The sequence below is a fragment of the Bubalus bubalis genome, chromosome 9, assembly GCF_019923935.1.
Source record: "Bubalus bubalis isolate 160015118507 breed Murrah chromosome 9, NDDB_SH_1, whole genome shotgun sequence".
Lineage (NCBI taxonomy): Eukaryota > Metazoa > Chordata > Mammalia > Artiodactyla > Bovidae > Bubalus > Bubalus bubalis.
In genome coordinates, this window is record NC_059165.1 from 29263931 (window position 1) to 29276863 (window position 12933).

At 35.8% G+C, this 12933-nt stretch overlaps 1 protein-coding gene across 4 annotated transcripts in view; it reads left to right on the top strand.

The window, feature by feature from the left end:
• The window catches only part of SSBP2 (single stranded DNA binding protein 2), a 315423-nt gene that overhangs the window by 292423 nt on the left and 10067 nt on the right, over nt 1-12933 (top strand). For all 4 annotated transcript variants that reach the window (XM_025292262.3, XM_025292260.3, XM_025292263.3 and 1 more), the window contains 4 exons: nt 442-512; nt 3316-3394; nt 5818-5846; nt 11652-11750. In XM_025292262.3, coding sequence (XP_025148047.1) covers nt 442-512; nt 3316-3394; nt 5818-5846; nt 11652-11750 — 278 coding nt within the window. The remainder of the gene's footprint in view (nt 1-441; nt 513-3315; nt 3395-5817; nt 5847-11651; nt 11751-12933) is intronic.

Here is a 12933-nt window from a genome sequence, read left to right on the forward strand (position 1 = left end):
ACTTTAATAAATAATAACTAAAAATTTACTAAATCTGAATTTTAAGAGATTTTTGTTGTAGGTATTCATAAAAATTGCTTAGAGAAGTCAAAAGGTTTTCATGTTGTTTTTAAAGAAGGAAAAGTTTACTATAATTTTTTAGACTTTTAAAGTGATATTCCTTTTGACCTGGACTATTCAAGTGATTATTCCTAATATATTATATTAGGAATATATAAATATTTCTAATATATAAATATTCCTAATTTATGACCTCAGAATGATAATTTCTGGGTCGGAAAATGACTTACAGATACTTGTTTCTGAACATCAATAATGACTATTTCAAGTGGCACAGCTATTAATATACATAGGTGTCCAGATCATCTTTGATTATTATTTTGTGATGACTTGGGCGTAAATTATAATGAAAGATATTAATTCAATAATATTTTGTTTCAGATTCAACCAACTCTGGAGACAACATGTATACTTTAATGAATGCAGTACCTCCAGGACCTAACAGGCCTAATGTAACTATGCCTTTTTTAAAAATTTTTGGAATGTATTTGAAGACTCAAGTCTCTAAGTACATTTCTTTTCCTTGATACTGGCTTTGTATTTTATTATCCAGGACCTTACTGGATATCAAAATATTAGATTATATGTTCTGGGTTGGAAAAAAACATTATATATAACATACATAACAAGAGATTTAATATTAGTATATTGTAAATGTAAAATGGAACTTAATTATAAAATGTTGGTATGTGGCCTTATCTCAAGTATCTAATAATTTATATTGACTATTTGAAGGTGACAGGTAGTGTGTAAGCGTTTATTATGATCACCTCATTTTGCACATCATCAACTTATTCAGGTGGTTGTGTTTTTTTCCTGATAAACTCAAAACTAAATTAGGAAGTTGAATATGCTTGTTTTTCTTTAAATTTTTGAAATCTGGAGTTTAAATATAGAACTGAAGCAGTTATACAGAAAGAATTTGAGCATTTTTAATAAGGCATATGGTTGTGATTTTTCTACAAATGCTTACATAAAAATGGTATTGCTCTATAAAACCTACGTGTTAACAAAATATATTTATAACAATACAGTTAATATATATATATGAATAAAAGGTAGCTCAAATTAAAGAAAAATCAAAACATGTATAAAGAATTCCCCAAAGTATACCAAAAACTGGGGATGAAATATTATAACTGAGCTTCCTATCAGTGAGGCCAACAAAGGGAATCTTGAAGTCGCTGGTGGGGTATGTGGCTAGTGCAGACTGAGGTGTTCTGCAAGTATGAAACACGCCCTGGATTTTGAGAACTTATACAAAAAAAAAAATCTCGTTAAAATTTTGTATTGACTATTTTGAAATGATAATATTGATTACATAACTAAATAAAACTATTAAAATTAACTTTACCTGTTTCTTTTTACTTTTTAAAGATGGCTGCTACTAAATCCAAATTTACTTACGTAGTTCACACTTGAACTTTACATATTTTATTTCTATTAAGCAGCACTGCCTTCGGTTACCAGTATTCCCTTTATATAATCAAATAGATTCTTTTTCAGGGGAAAAAAAAAAAAACAGTTTCCTGTCAGTAATGTCTAAAAGGTGTTTTCACAGAGATTTTAAAAACATTGAATACAATCATGAACAATGTTCATTTTAGAAATGCAGCACAAATATAGAAAAGCACTTCATACCACAATTTCATATCTTAAAACTTGATATTTGAAAGGGAAGGAATAAGGGAGGAAACCAAGAGCATATGGTACTGAAGACATTTCTGCAGGCAGCTGAACTGATATCACCCAAGTGTGTTCCATTCTGGTTCTCTCACGTGGTACAAAGATAAGAGATTCAAAAGAAGTAGATGATGAGCATGTCATTCTTTCAAATATCATTTATTTGAGCCATGGGTAGTAAAAGCCAGTGCCTGCTGAGGGCTCGGACTGCAGTGTTCTGTGCTTGAAGTATCATACCTACCGTCAGTGTTGCTTAAAGCACAGGGATGGCCAGATAAAGGGACCAAACCAAGGAGGAGCACAGGCTGTTAGCTTCACAGCCACCAGCTTCTCAGCCCAGATCTAAACTATGCTTTGGGGGGCAGGGAAAAAAAAGGTTGAAAAACAGAAGTTCAAAGTTAATTTCTCTGACCTCTCAGTAAGGCATACATATTCCAAGTTGTTACTGGAAAATAAAAAAAAAAATCCATACTTTTAGGCAACAGAATTGGCATCACCCTGGGAAGATGTATAAGCATGTGATAGGGGTGAGCACGGTGATGGAAAGTCATGTTATTTCCACACAGAGTCGGTGATATACAGCATGTCTGCTGAGGCAGTTTTTTCCCCTAAAGCCTCCTTGATGAGTAACCATCACCACCCCATCTATAGGCACACACCTGTAGACATACATACACCACACACATACATGCATTCAACATTCTCCACCATACAACATGGAAGAAATTATTTGGGCATGAGAAATTTTAAGGACAAGTGTTTTCAGTATCTTAACTGTAAATATAAGGTGACTATAGATAGCCTGTCTTCAAAATGGAGTCTGAGCTTCCTCCAAAGTATTCCAGGGAGTTGAGGCAAAGACTGAGCAGCAGGTCATGGACTTTTCCACCACCTAGTCTACCACAGCACATCTGTTCACATGTGTGTTGTACTAGACTCCAAATGTAAGGTTTCACTTGAAAATAAAGTAACACTACTGTAAAAAAAATGTAAAATATAACTGCTTTTGAATGTCTAATTGTCATTAGACTGACGTGGTTGAGATTGCCAAGACGACTTAGGTGTATTCAGCTATCCCCAAGGCACTAAATGTACTTAACCTGCAAGATGACATTATTTATTATGTCCATTTGAACAATGAGAGATTGTCTGCTACGAAAAATGTATAATGGTCAGTTGTTCTTATTAATAAGCCAATACTTTTAACAGCTTCTTAAGAATTACCTCTGGTTTATAATAGCAAAATTTGTCAACAGCATAGGAGAGAGTACTTCTCTTCTCACTTGCACTGAAATATATGTGCTTTCTGGTTAAGGATATCTTAAGGAAAATTTGAATATGGATAAGGAGTAGCTTGAAGATCCAGAACATAGAGAAGATGAAATAAGGGAAATAGCAGTGCAGATAGAGATTCTAGAAAGCTGGGGGAAAATCTAGGAAAATAATCTCTATAACTTGTAAATGAAAATAAGTTGTAGGAGTATCTTACAGTGTTGAAGATAGATATTGTGACATTGACATAAACAACTGTTTTCAATATGATCACAGTCATTTTTTCCATTTTTTAAATAGTTTCCAATGGGCCCTGGGTCAGATGGCCCTATGGGTGGATTAGGAGGAATGGAGTCACATCACATGAATGGCTCTTTAGGTAAGGATATTAAATCTGATGTTCAGAAATGAATTCAAAACAAAACCTTAATTCGACATATCATGATTTACAAAGTTCTTCTGTGTATAGGAGCTCATTTTGAAATGCTTCAGCTTTTACCTACACCTGATAGTTTAATCCATAGGATATTTGCTATGATGACTGGAGAACATTTGAAAACTCAGATGTGTGAGAATTGTTCTATCTGAGCTCATATTCACAGTATTTCCTTTAACCTATGAAAATCTGAGTGCTTATAATAAAAAGAGATGCTGCAGCGTTGGGCACCTGGAGGACTGTGAAGTCCTCCCAATGGGCCTTTGGTATCTCCCAAGGTCTACAGACATAGTCTCAGAGGAACTTCAGCGCTCTGCAAGAATTTCTTGATTTTGTTTCTCCTTTTTAATGTTTGTCTCTTTTTAAAAAGTAAAACTGGTTATCATATTGTGGATAAACTGATTCTCTTAAGAAAAAACACTGCCCATACTGTGTTCATAATAAAGCTGATTTCAAGTAGTGCAAATAATGGTTGAAAACATACTTCATAAATGATGTTTTCTTACCAAATGAAGCCAGCTACCTGCAAGGTGAGCAAAAAGTTCACAACAGTTAGAAACAGAAGCAAGTGGTAAAAAATTGATGTGGTCACACAGCACACTGTATATGTAGGCAGACCAAACGCAAAAATAAAGGAAAAATGTTTATTTTATATCTGTATGTTTATCATCATCATATATCATAAACTATTTTAAAAGTTGACAGTGGGGTTGGAGGTTTGTGCTAATTTTTTTTTCTCTGAAAAAGAACCATCTTTTACCTAAGTTGGAGAAACCATGCCCATGAGTAACTCAGGTTTACACAGATTTCACAACCCCACCCTAGGTCCCCTTATGGCTCAGCTGGTAAAGAATCCACCTGCAGTATGGGAGACCTGGGTTTGATCCCTGGGTTGGGAAGATCCCCTGGAGAAGGGAAAAGCTACCTACTCCAGTATTCTACCCTGGAGAATCCCATGGACTGTATAGTCCATGGGGTTGCAAAGAGTCGGACATGACTGAACACCTTTAACTTTCACCCTAGGCCAGAAAATACCATCCTCTTATATTCTGAAAAGCTATGTAACTTCAGTAATCAAGAAATTACACTTTGATAGACTTTTTTACTTTTAAGGATATATGCTTATTTTTCTAGATTTCAAAATATTAATTTGTACAGTCCCATTATGGTGTTTACTAGTCATGTGTGACTGATTTTAAATTAAACACAAAATTCAGTTCCTCCGTCGCACTGCTACATATCAAGTGCATATAGTCACACTTGCTGATGGCTGTCATAACAGACGGCACGAAGAAACGTCGCCAGCATCACACAAAATTCTTCTGGACAGCACCATTCTAGAATTTTACCTTCTAATTTATTACAAAATAATTAACTTTCCAGTCTTTTAATTGTAATATCATTCGTAAAAAGATAGCATTTGGTCATAGAAGATTCTCAGTTATATTACTCACTGGAATAGAATTTTCAGAATAGTGTCACATTTACTTGTTATCTATCATGAATATTACTATATATTTTACATAATTACATATACATTTAGTATTTAACAGCTTATTATGCTTGTTTATAACTTAATCATGTTAATAGGCTCTCATTTTATGACTATTGAATGCTGTGCTATTAAAATATAATATTTTTATACCAGGATAATTATGTAAATAGTTGAAAATAAAGCTAAAACTGTGGCAAGCATTTGATTATTTTTGTTACCTAAGTTGTGATTCCATTTCTTAGGTACGAAAATAAATTAGTGTTGATGGTCCATTTTTCCTAAGAATTAAAATAAAACTACAACATTATATTTTGAAGACATTTTCACTTTTGATGGATTGCCACACTTATTGATTGCTGCCAAAATTTTAATAGTAAAAATGCTTCAATTTGGGTTATTATAGTGAAATGTGGTTCAGAATATTGTCAGGTCATGTTGCAAGTACCCATTCTACATTTTATCAGATTTATAGAACCATCATTTCAGAAAAGAGATCTCTCTCTTGCTATCTAGGTACATATCTATAAACATATACACATATGTATATTAGTATACACATGTTAAAATTTTGAATTGAGTAGGATATGTATGTCTGCTCTTTCACTTTCAGGAATTTACGGTAGCAATAGTTATTTTTTTATACAAAAAAAGATGATTGGGAAGTAGTTACAATTTTTCTTTGAATTTGCCATCAGATGATACTTATTCACCACATAGTATAGAAAAAAGTAATTTTTTGAGATTCAAAAATCCAGGAGACATACATTGGAAAATACATACAGTATACCTGATTATTGCATTTGTTTATATTAAAGGAATATTTAATTTATAAATTTACCTAATAAAGGTTTTTTTTCTCTATTTTGTTTAGGCTCAGGAGATATGGACAGTATTTCCAAGGTGAGTATTGTATATTCTGTGATTTTAATCTGTATTTTATTCCACACAGAACTCTTATTAAGATTATGAGAGTAACATTATGAATTTTGTTCTTGAATAAGAGCTTGAAAGCAGAAGGCGAGATACAATTAAGTAAAAGTTTAAAATATTAATGTACATAATCTGTGGGAAAGGGTAAAATGAGTCTTTTAAGAAGGTTTCAAAGCATGCTAAGATTCATTTACAGGATGTGATATACATGATTAACTGACACCCAGTGAATAACAATCAGTTTAATCGCATTATGATGTTGCACATTTGTAAAGCAAGCTGACATCGTTTAGATAATCTTGAAAATGTAAAGGAGTCTAGAGCAACATGAAAAGAGGTAAATTTGAAAAAGTGATTATTATATGCATTAAGTATTACATTTATACATCTCATTTATCATTCAAACCCTTATCAGGCATTGCTGATGTCCTTCATCATTATTATAGTTGCATAAAATACAGTAAGAAAGTAATTAGAGGGAAGTTATCTTAACAGAAGTAGGAAAGTTCCCCTTCTAATAGCACATGTCCATGTTTTTCCCCTGTCAATCATCTGAGTATCTAAAATTAATCCTTTGCTAAGATGCCTTATATTTTTTTGAAGAATATCTAAATAGTTTTTAGGTCATGATGAATTTTAAAATAGTTCTCTGTGGGTCAAATATATATTTAGAATGGCTGATAAGAACTAATTATTAACTACCACTAGAGTGACTCTCTCAGAAGTCTGCTTTATACCAATAAATACAGAAATTCATTAAAGGATGCCTTCATTTTTAATTCCACTTTGAATTTATATTCATGTATAATAAAGCAAAATTCCTGATGCCAAGAAAAGTAAAATGAAGTTGAGCTATGGATATTTCCAAATTAAGACTTCAAACCGAAAAAGAGAGAGAGAAGTTTAATTGGCATCCTGACATTATATCTGCATCGCTTGGGTGCTTTTGGCCTGAGAAGTTTGATATGCAGTTTGGATGTCTGTGTTTAGGAACCACTGGGAAGCTCTTTTTCTTTTCTAAAAATAGATAAATATATACAATGGGCACTATCTTTCCTCTGTGGGAAATTATATTAGGTAAGCCTTCAAAAATATTGTTTTCAAAATAAGATTCATTGTATAATTCCATTAGAGACTTCTTTCTCGGAAGCACCTTTACAAACCAGATGACCTTGATTATATTGGCTATCTTAGGTATCTGACAATTGATGTTGGCTGAATTGTGCTTTGTGGTCACAGTAAAATGTCTGAAGTTAAATTTGAGAAGCATATTCTAATATCTAAAGATAATTTATTTTACACAAAGGTGGGAATATCCAGTTTGCTTAAGGCCATCTTCCTAAAGCTTCCACTAACATAACCTTGTATACTACGTAGATGTAAACAAAATTTTGCATGGGGAAGTACTTTGTAATTATAAAGCATTTTAAAAATTGTTAAGGGCCATAGTGACAAATGAAATACCATCTTCTAATCTACCTTCCTATCAGATCTGTTGCCATGCCATCTATGCTTATTTTTCCATTCCTATTCCCAGAAACAAGTTTTTCCATCACACTGTGTCTACTGCTAGTAACATTCTCTTGCCTAATGATGTACTGTTTATTCTTGAAGCATTAATTGACCGCCCATTGTGTACTTTTGTGTACTGAATACTGCCTTGTACACTGTGGGAAAATACAAGAGACGTCTTTAAACACAAACATAATCTTCGCGCTCAAGTGGTTCATGTAGTCAGGCAGGAATTCCTTCATTCAGTAAACATGAATGTGCCAAGGCATTAATCTGACTATAAAAATCCAAAGTTAAACAAGATAGAGTCTCTGCCCCCAGAAAGCTTAGTATAACTAAGGAGACCAAACAAATACAATAAGGAAAAACTTTTACAAAGGGAAGTTCAAATACATTTCAGTTGACCTAAGAATTATGCCCAAGTAATAAACTTGCCACTCAACAGTGTACTAGAAATGACTAGTTGCATCCATCTTCAAATGGACTCCCAAGCATCTCATTTCTGCACTGCCCCACTGCTCATGCCAGGTTGCGGGCTCTAACCAGGCTGTCAGGGTTATGGCACCACGATTGTCTGTCCCATCTCCACTACACTAATGGTCACTTTATCTCTAATCAGCAGCATCAAACGTACCGTACACTCCCAATTTTTTCTTCCCTACTTCTTTCCACCCACTGCTTAATTTTTCAGTCTTCCACACTGAGCTATGCAAGGTGTCACTAACTTCACTTTCCCTATCTTCCTCCTTTCCAGCACATGTCCAGCTATCTCAAGAAGCTCTCCTCTCTTTTCTCTTATTTCCTGGGCTCTTTCCTTTTCATCCTTTTCTTTTTCTAGTTATTCTTTGTGAATCGGAAGATGATCTTATTTTTTAATAAACACTACTGCTTATTTTTGTTCACAATCCTTCTTGAGCCTCCAGTTGCATCTTCCTAATTCTCCAATTAAACCTGTATTTTTCTTTTTTTATTTTTAATTAGAGGATAATTACTTTACAATAATGATTTCTGCCATACCTCAACATGAATCAGCCACAGGCATACACATGTCCCCTCCCTCTTAAACCTCCCTCCTACCTTCCTCCCAATCCCACCCCTCTAGGTTGTCAAGCATCAGTGTTACATTTTTAAATTTTCCTATTTTAAAAAGTTGTTTGACCAACATAACCATTTTTGTGCACTATAGTCTTGTCTTGTGGATGAAATCTACTGAGATAGTACAAAAAACGGAGAAGGCAATGGCACCCCACTCCAGTACTCTTGCCTGGAAAATCCCATGGACGGAGGAGCCTGGTGGGCTGCAGTCCATGGGGTTGCTAAGAGTCGGACACGACTGAGCGACTTCACTTTCACTTTTCACTTTCATGCATTGGAGAAGGAAATGGCAACCCACTCCAGTGTTCTTGCCTGGAGAATCCCAGGGACGGGGGAGCCTGGTGGGCTGCCGTCTATGGGGTCGCACGGAGTCAGACACGACTGAAGCGACTTAGCAGCAGCAGCAGCAGCACACAAAAACAGAGCTGCAGTTACATGCAACATATACACAGGTCATTGCCGCCGACCGTCATAACCTGCTCTGGGCTGGTGTCTGGAACCGTAACCTGCTCCCTCACCCTAACCTACAATGCCAGTACTGAGTATGTCTCCCTGTATCCTCCTCCTGTCATCCAGGGACCATCAACAGCACTGTTTGCTTAAGACTCCCCAGTCAGCAACTTCTGTTGTTTTCACAACATTTTACAGAATTTACCTCATTTTTTTTTAATGTCCTATATCATTACACAATTTTCAGATATACCCAATGAACTAGATAGGAACAAGTTTCAGAGATGTGATATGTAGTTCAGTTATGTACAAGGCTGTGTCCTTCTAACTTCCCTCTCAATGTTCTTACGTACACCACTCCCTGCTCATAAAACAGCTTAATGCTGGGTCACCACGCTGTGAAAAGACTGCAGGGAAAACAACACCATGAAATGTTTTATAAGTATTTAAATATTAACGTACTGTTAAACTTCAAATATTTTTTTAAATTAACACTTTGAATCAGGAATCAATATGAATGTAGCCAGACTTTCAGAGTTATAAATCAAGAAATGTTATCACTTATATGTAGAATCTAAAAAAAGGTACAAATGAACTTATCGACAAAACAGAAATAGAGTTACAGATGTAGAAAAGAAGCTTATGGCTACCAGGGGGTAAGCAGGGGGAGGGATAAATTGAGAGACTGGGATTGACATATGCACAGTACTCTATATAAAATAAAGAACTAATATGGACCTATCATGTAGCACAGGGCACTCCACTCAGTACTGTGTAATGGCCTGTATGAGAAGAGGATCTTAGGAAAAAAAGCATGGGTGTATGTATTTGTATAACTTACTCACTTTGGTATACACTTGAAACACAACATTGTAAATCAACTGTAAACAATTTAAAAAAATGTTTAAATATAAAATGAAAATTTTTTTAAAGGACTGATACATGGCAGAAGTGCAACAGAGTCTGGGAGCAGCCCGGCTTAGTCAGAGATGCTGTTCCTCTCAGGGTATCTTGCACGCTTCTGACTAGGGGTCCGAATATTACACGAGGATGGAGAGGGCTTATTTCATCTATTTTTTTTTGAATATGTCAAAGTATACAACTCAGATACCCTTATAGAGGTACATTAGATTATTTTTTACTCCCTAGATTACAGTTTGTCCATGAAATGACAAATCTGTCTGGATCAAAAAGACTGCTAGACTTGGGGTAAATCCTACAATATTTTTTAAAATAAATTTTCCCTTTTTTGAACTAAGTCAATATTATCGTTCCTAATTTTAAAACAGTTGATTAATAATTTATTTTAGTGAGTTGTAGCTTAAGTAATTGCACCTCAATTTTACTTAATTTTTTTTCCAGGAAATCAAGTTATCCCTGTACATTTCAAAGTTCAGTTATTTTATACTTAGGAAACTCACATTTTCATAGGAAAAACATTGTCAAAAAAATAGAACCCTCTTTATGCCATTAGGCAGTGGTTCCTGGGCCCTTGGGGTTCACTGGCTAACAGAGCTCCTGTGGACTTCAGAGAATCCGTGTTCTCAGATCCTCCCTCTGAGGTGCAGAGCACGACAAGACACGAGCTGTATTTCCACCAGCTCATCTACCTGTTTCTACTTTACACTGTAACCGTATTTTTTAAAAGCCTATATTCTTCTGGGAATAACTCATTCATGAAATTTTCATTTTTATGACATAAGTCAGAATCCTCAGAAATTTTCTTTGGAAAAAAAAAAACAAAAAACTAAAAACTTATTCAGAAACAGAATATAAATGGCAGTGACTCAGGAAAAGACTCCACAGCCTGGCTTCCATTTGAAATAACAAGTGCGAGTTTTCACCCTCGCAGTTTATTTTTGCGAGTCCCTCGGTCGCAGCTGCAGGCCTGTGTGCGCATGCTCCGTGCGCCGCTGCCGCTCTGCATTCCCCATCGAGGTGGAGGGTCAGATGGCCTCACGGGGCTAGAATCGCACAGGAAAATTTAAATAGAGCATAAAGCAATATACTGCTAACTTAGTGTTTGACTGGATAGCTCCTATCAACCATTTTATCTTAAGAGTTTTGAATACATCTACTCAAATGGTTGGAAAGGATTCTAGATCACTCCACACATGAGCCTCCTTTCCCTCTACAAGTACATACTGAATTCTCAAGTTCTAGGGTATTTATTCCTCTTGTTCTTAACTATTGTTAACTATTTTCCTTTTTTCCTTATGCTTCATATAAAAATAATGGCTAAAACGTGTTACTGATGTAAAACACATGTAGAATTAAAGGGACATGTTTATGAAAATAGTGACCTTTTGAGTCTGCTTAGTAAAATCACCCAGGCAAGGCATTGTCCCATCCTTTCTAATCAGTGGGTAGCCCGCTCTGTTCATCATGGGCCTCCTGGACATGTTTCTTAAAATCTCCAGAGTCCTAGGAACTCCATAAACTGAAGGTGGGATTTTGAATAAATATTGATTCTGAGATTAACATGAAGAGTTATGGTGAGTTATTTGGGGTTTCTGTCTTTTAATTTTCATTTGGGAAACTATATAGATCCTGTCAAGGTACCAAGAATGAACTGGAATACATGGTAGAAGTCTGAGGTAGGAATTATGTCTACTTTGTTCTTAGAGATGATGCTATAGATCCCATGTTTGAAACAGTACAATGTAAAAGGGAAATTAAAATCTTAAAAATGCTTTGTTTTCTAAATCTTGTTTACAGAATTCTCCCAATAATATGAGCCTGAGTAATCAGCCGGGCACTCCAAGGGATGATGGCGAAATGGGGGGAAATTTCTTAAATCCTTTTCAGAGTGAGAGTGTAAGTATTCCCTTGACTACATTATTATATCCAGATTTTATTTCTGAAGCTCTTCTTTAGAATAAATGCATAAAGCCATTATTATGATTATTTAGAGTTCAATAGGTTGATCTTTTAAGTTAGAAAATTATGTGAAATTTCTTTGAAAACATTAAAAAATGCACTTTCAACTCTGATTATACGTACATGGTTACAAAAATGAAAATTCTAATAACAATTTTTCTACAGAAAACATAAATTATGAAGGAACCTACTAGAAACAGGTTGCATGTGTGATCATTTTCCTCAGTCTTCACGTGACTGAAGCATCCTGGGTCACCGCAAAACCAAGTCTTTTCTCAGTGCTGCCCTTTGAGGCTCCAAAACTTGTCTCTCAGATGCCTGTACTTCACACTCTAGACTTTCCTGCCTGGTGTGTTAATGTGTTGTTTACATTTAACCTGAACTAGGTACTCACATCATTTTTTGTGTGACTATAGTTTTAAACAAAGGCAGCGTTTCATTTCTACATAAAAATAGCAGCAGCTTCTGCTGCTGCTAAGTCACATCAGTCGTGTCCGACTCTGTGTGACCCCATAGATGGCAGCCCACCAGGCTCCCCCGTCCCTGGGATTCTCCAGGCAAGAACACTGGAGTGGGTTGCCATTTCCCTCTCCAGTGCATGAAAGTGAAAAGTGAAGTCGCTCAGTCGTGTCCGACTCTTAGCGACCCCATGGACTGCGGCCTACCAGGCTCCTCCGTCCATGGGATTTTCCAGGCAAGAGCACTGGAGTTGGGTGCCATTGCCTTCTCCAGACAGCAGCAGAGCAGCAATAAAATTCATTCCTTCATTTAACAGTTACTGAGCACTCACCAAAGCAATATGCTAGGCACTGGAGAGACCAAAAGGGCAGCATGGCATCTTTCTCAAGGAATGATTACACTATCCAGTAGTTAATTAACTGGTTTTTTTTCACACTAGAAATACCTATAGAATTTCTAAAAATACAATTTCCCAGAAGCCTCCCTAGACCCAGGGACTCAGGATTTCCGGGAGTGGGGCCCAGCATAGTTCCAGGTGAAAAAGCTTCTTCAGTGATGCTGATCCCCGTTCTCTGCTAAGGATGCCTGAACTGGAATGAAGGACTTCAGAACCCAAGCTGGTTTCATGTTCACAGCATCAGTGCCTCAGGACCCGTGCTGC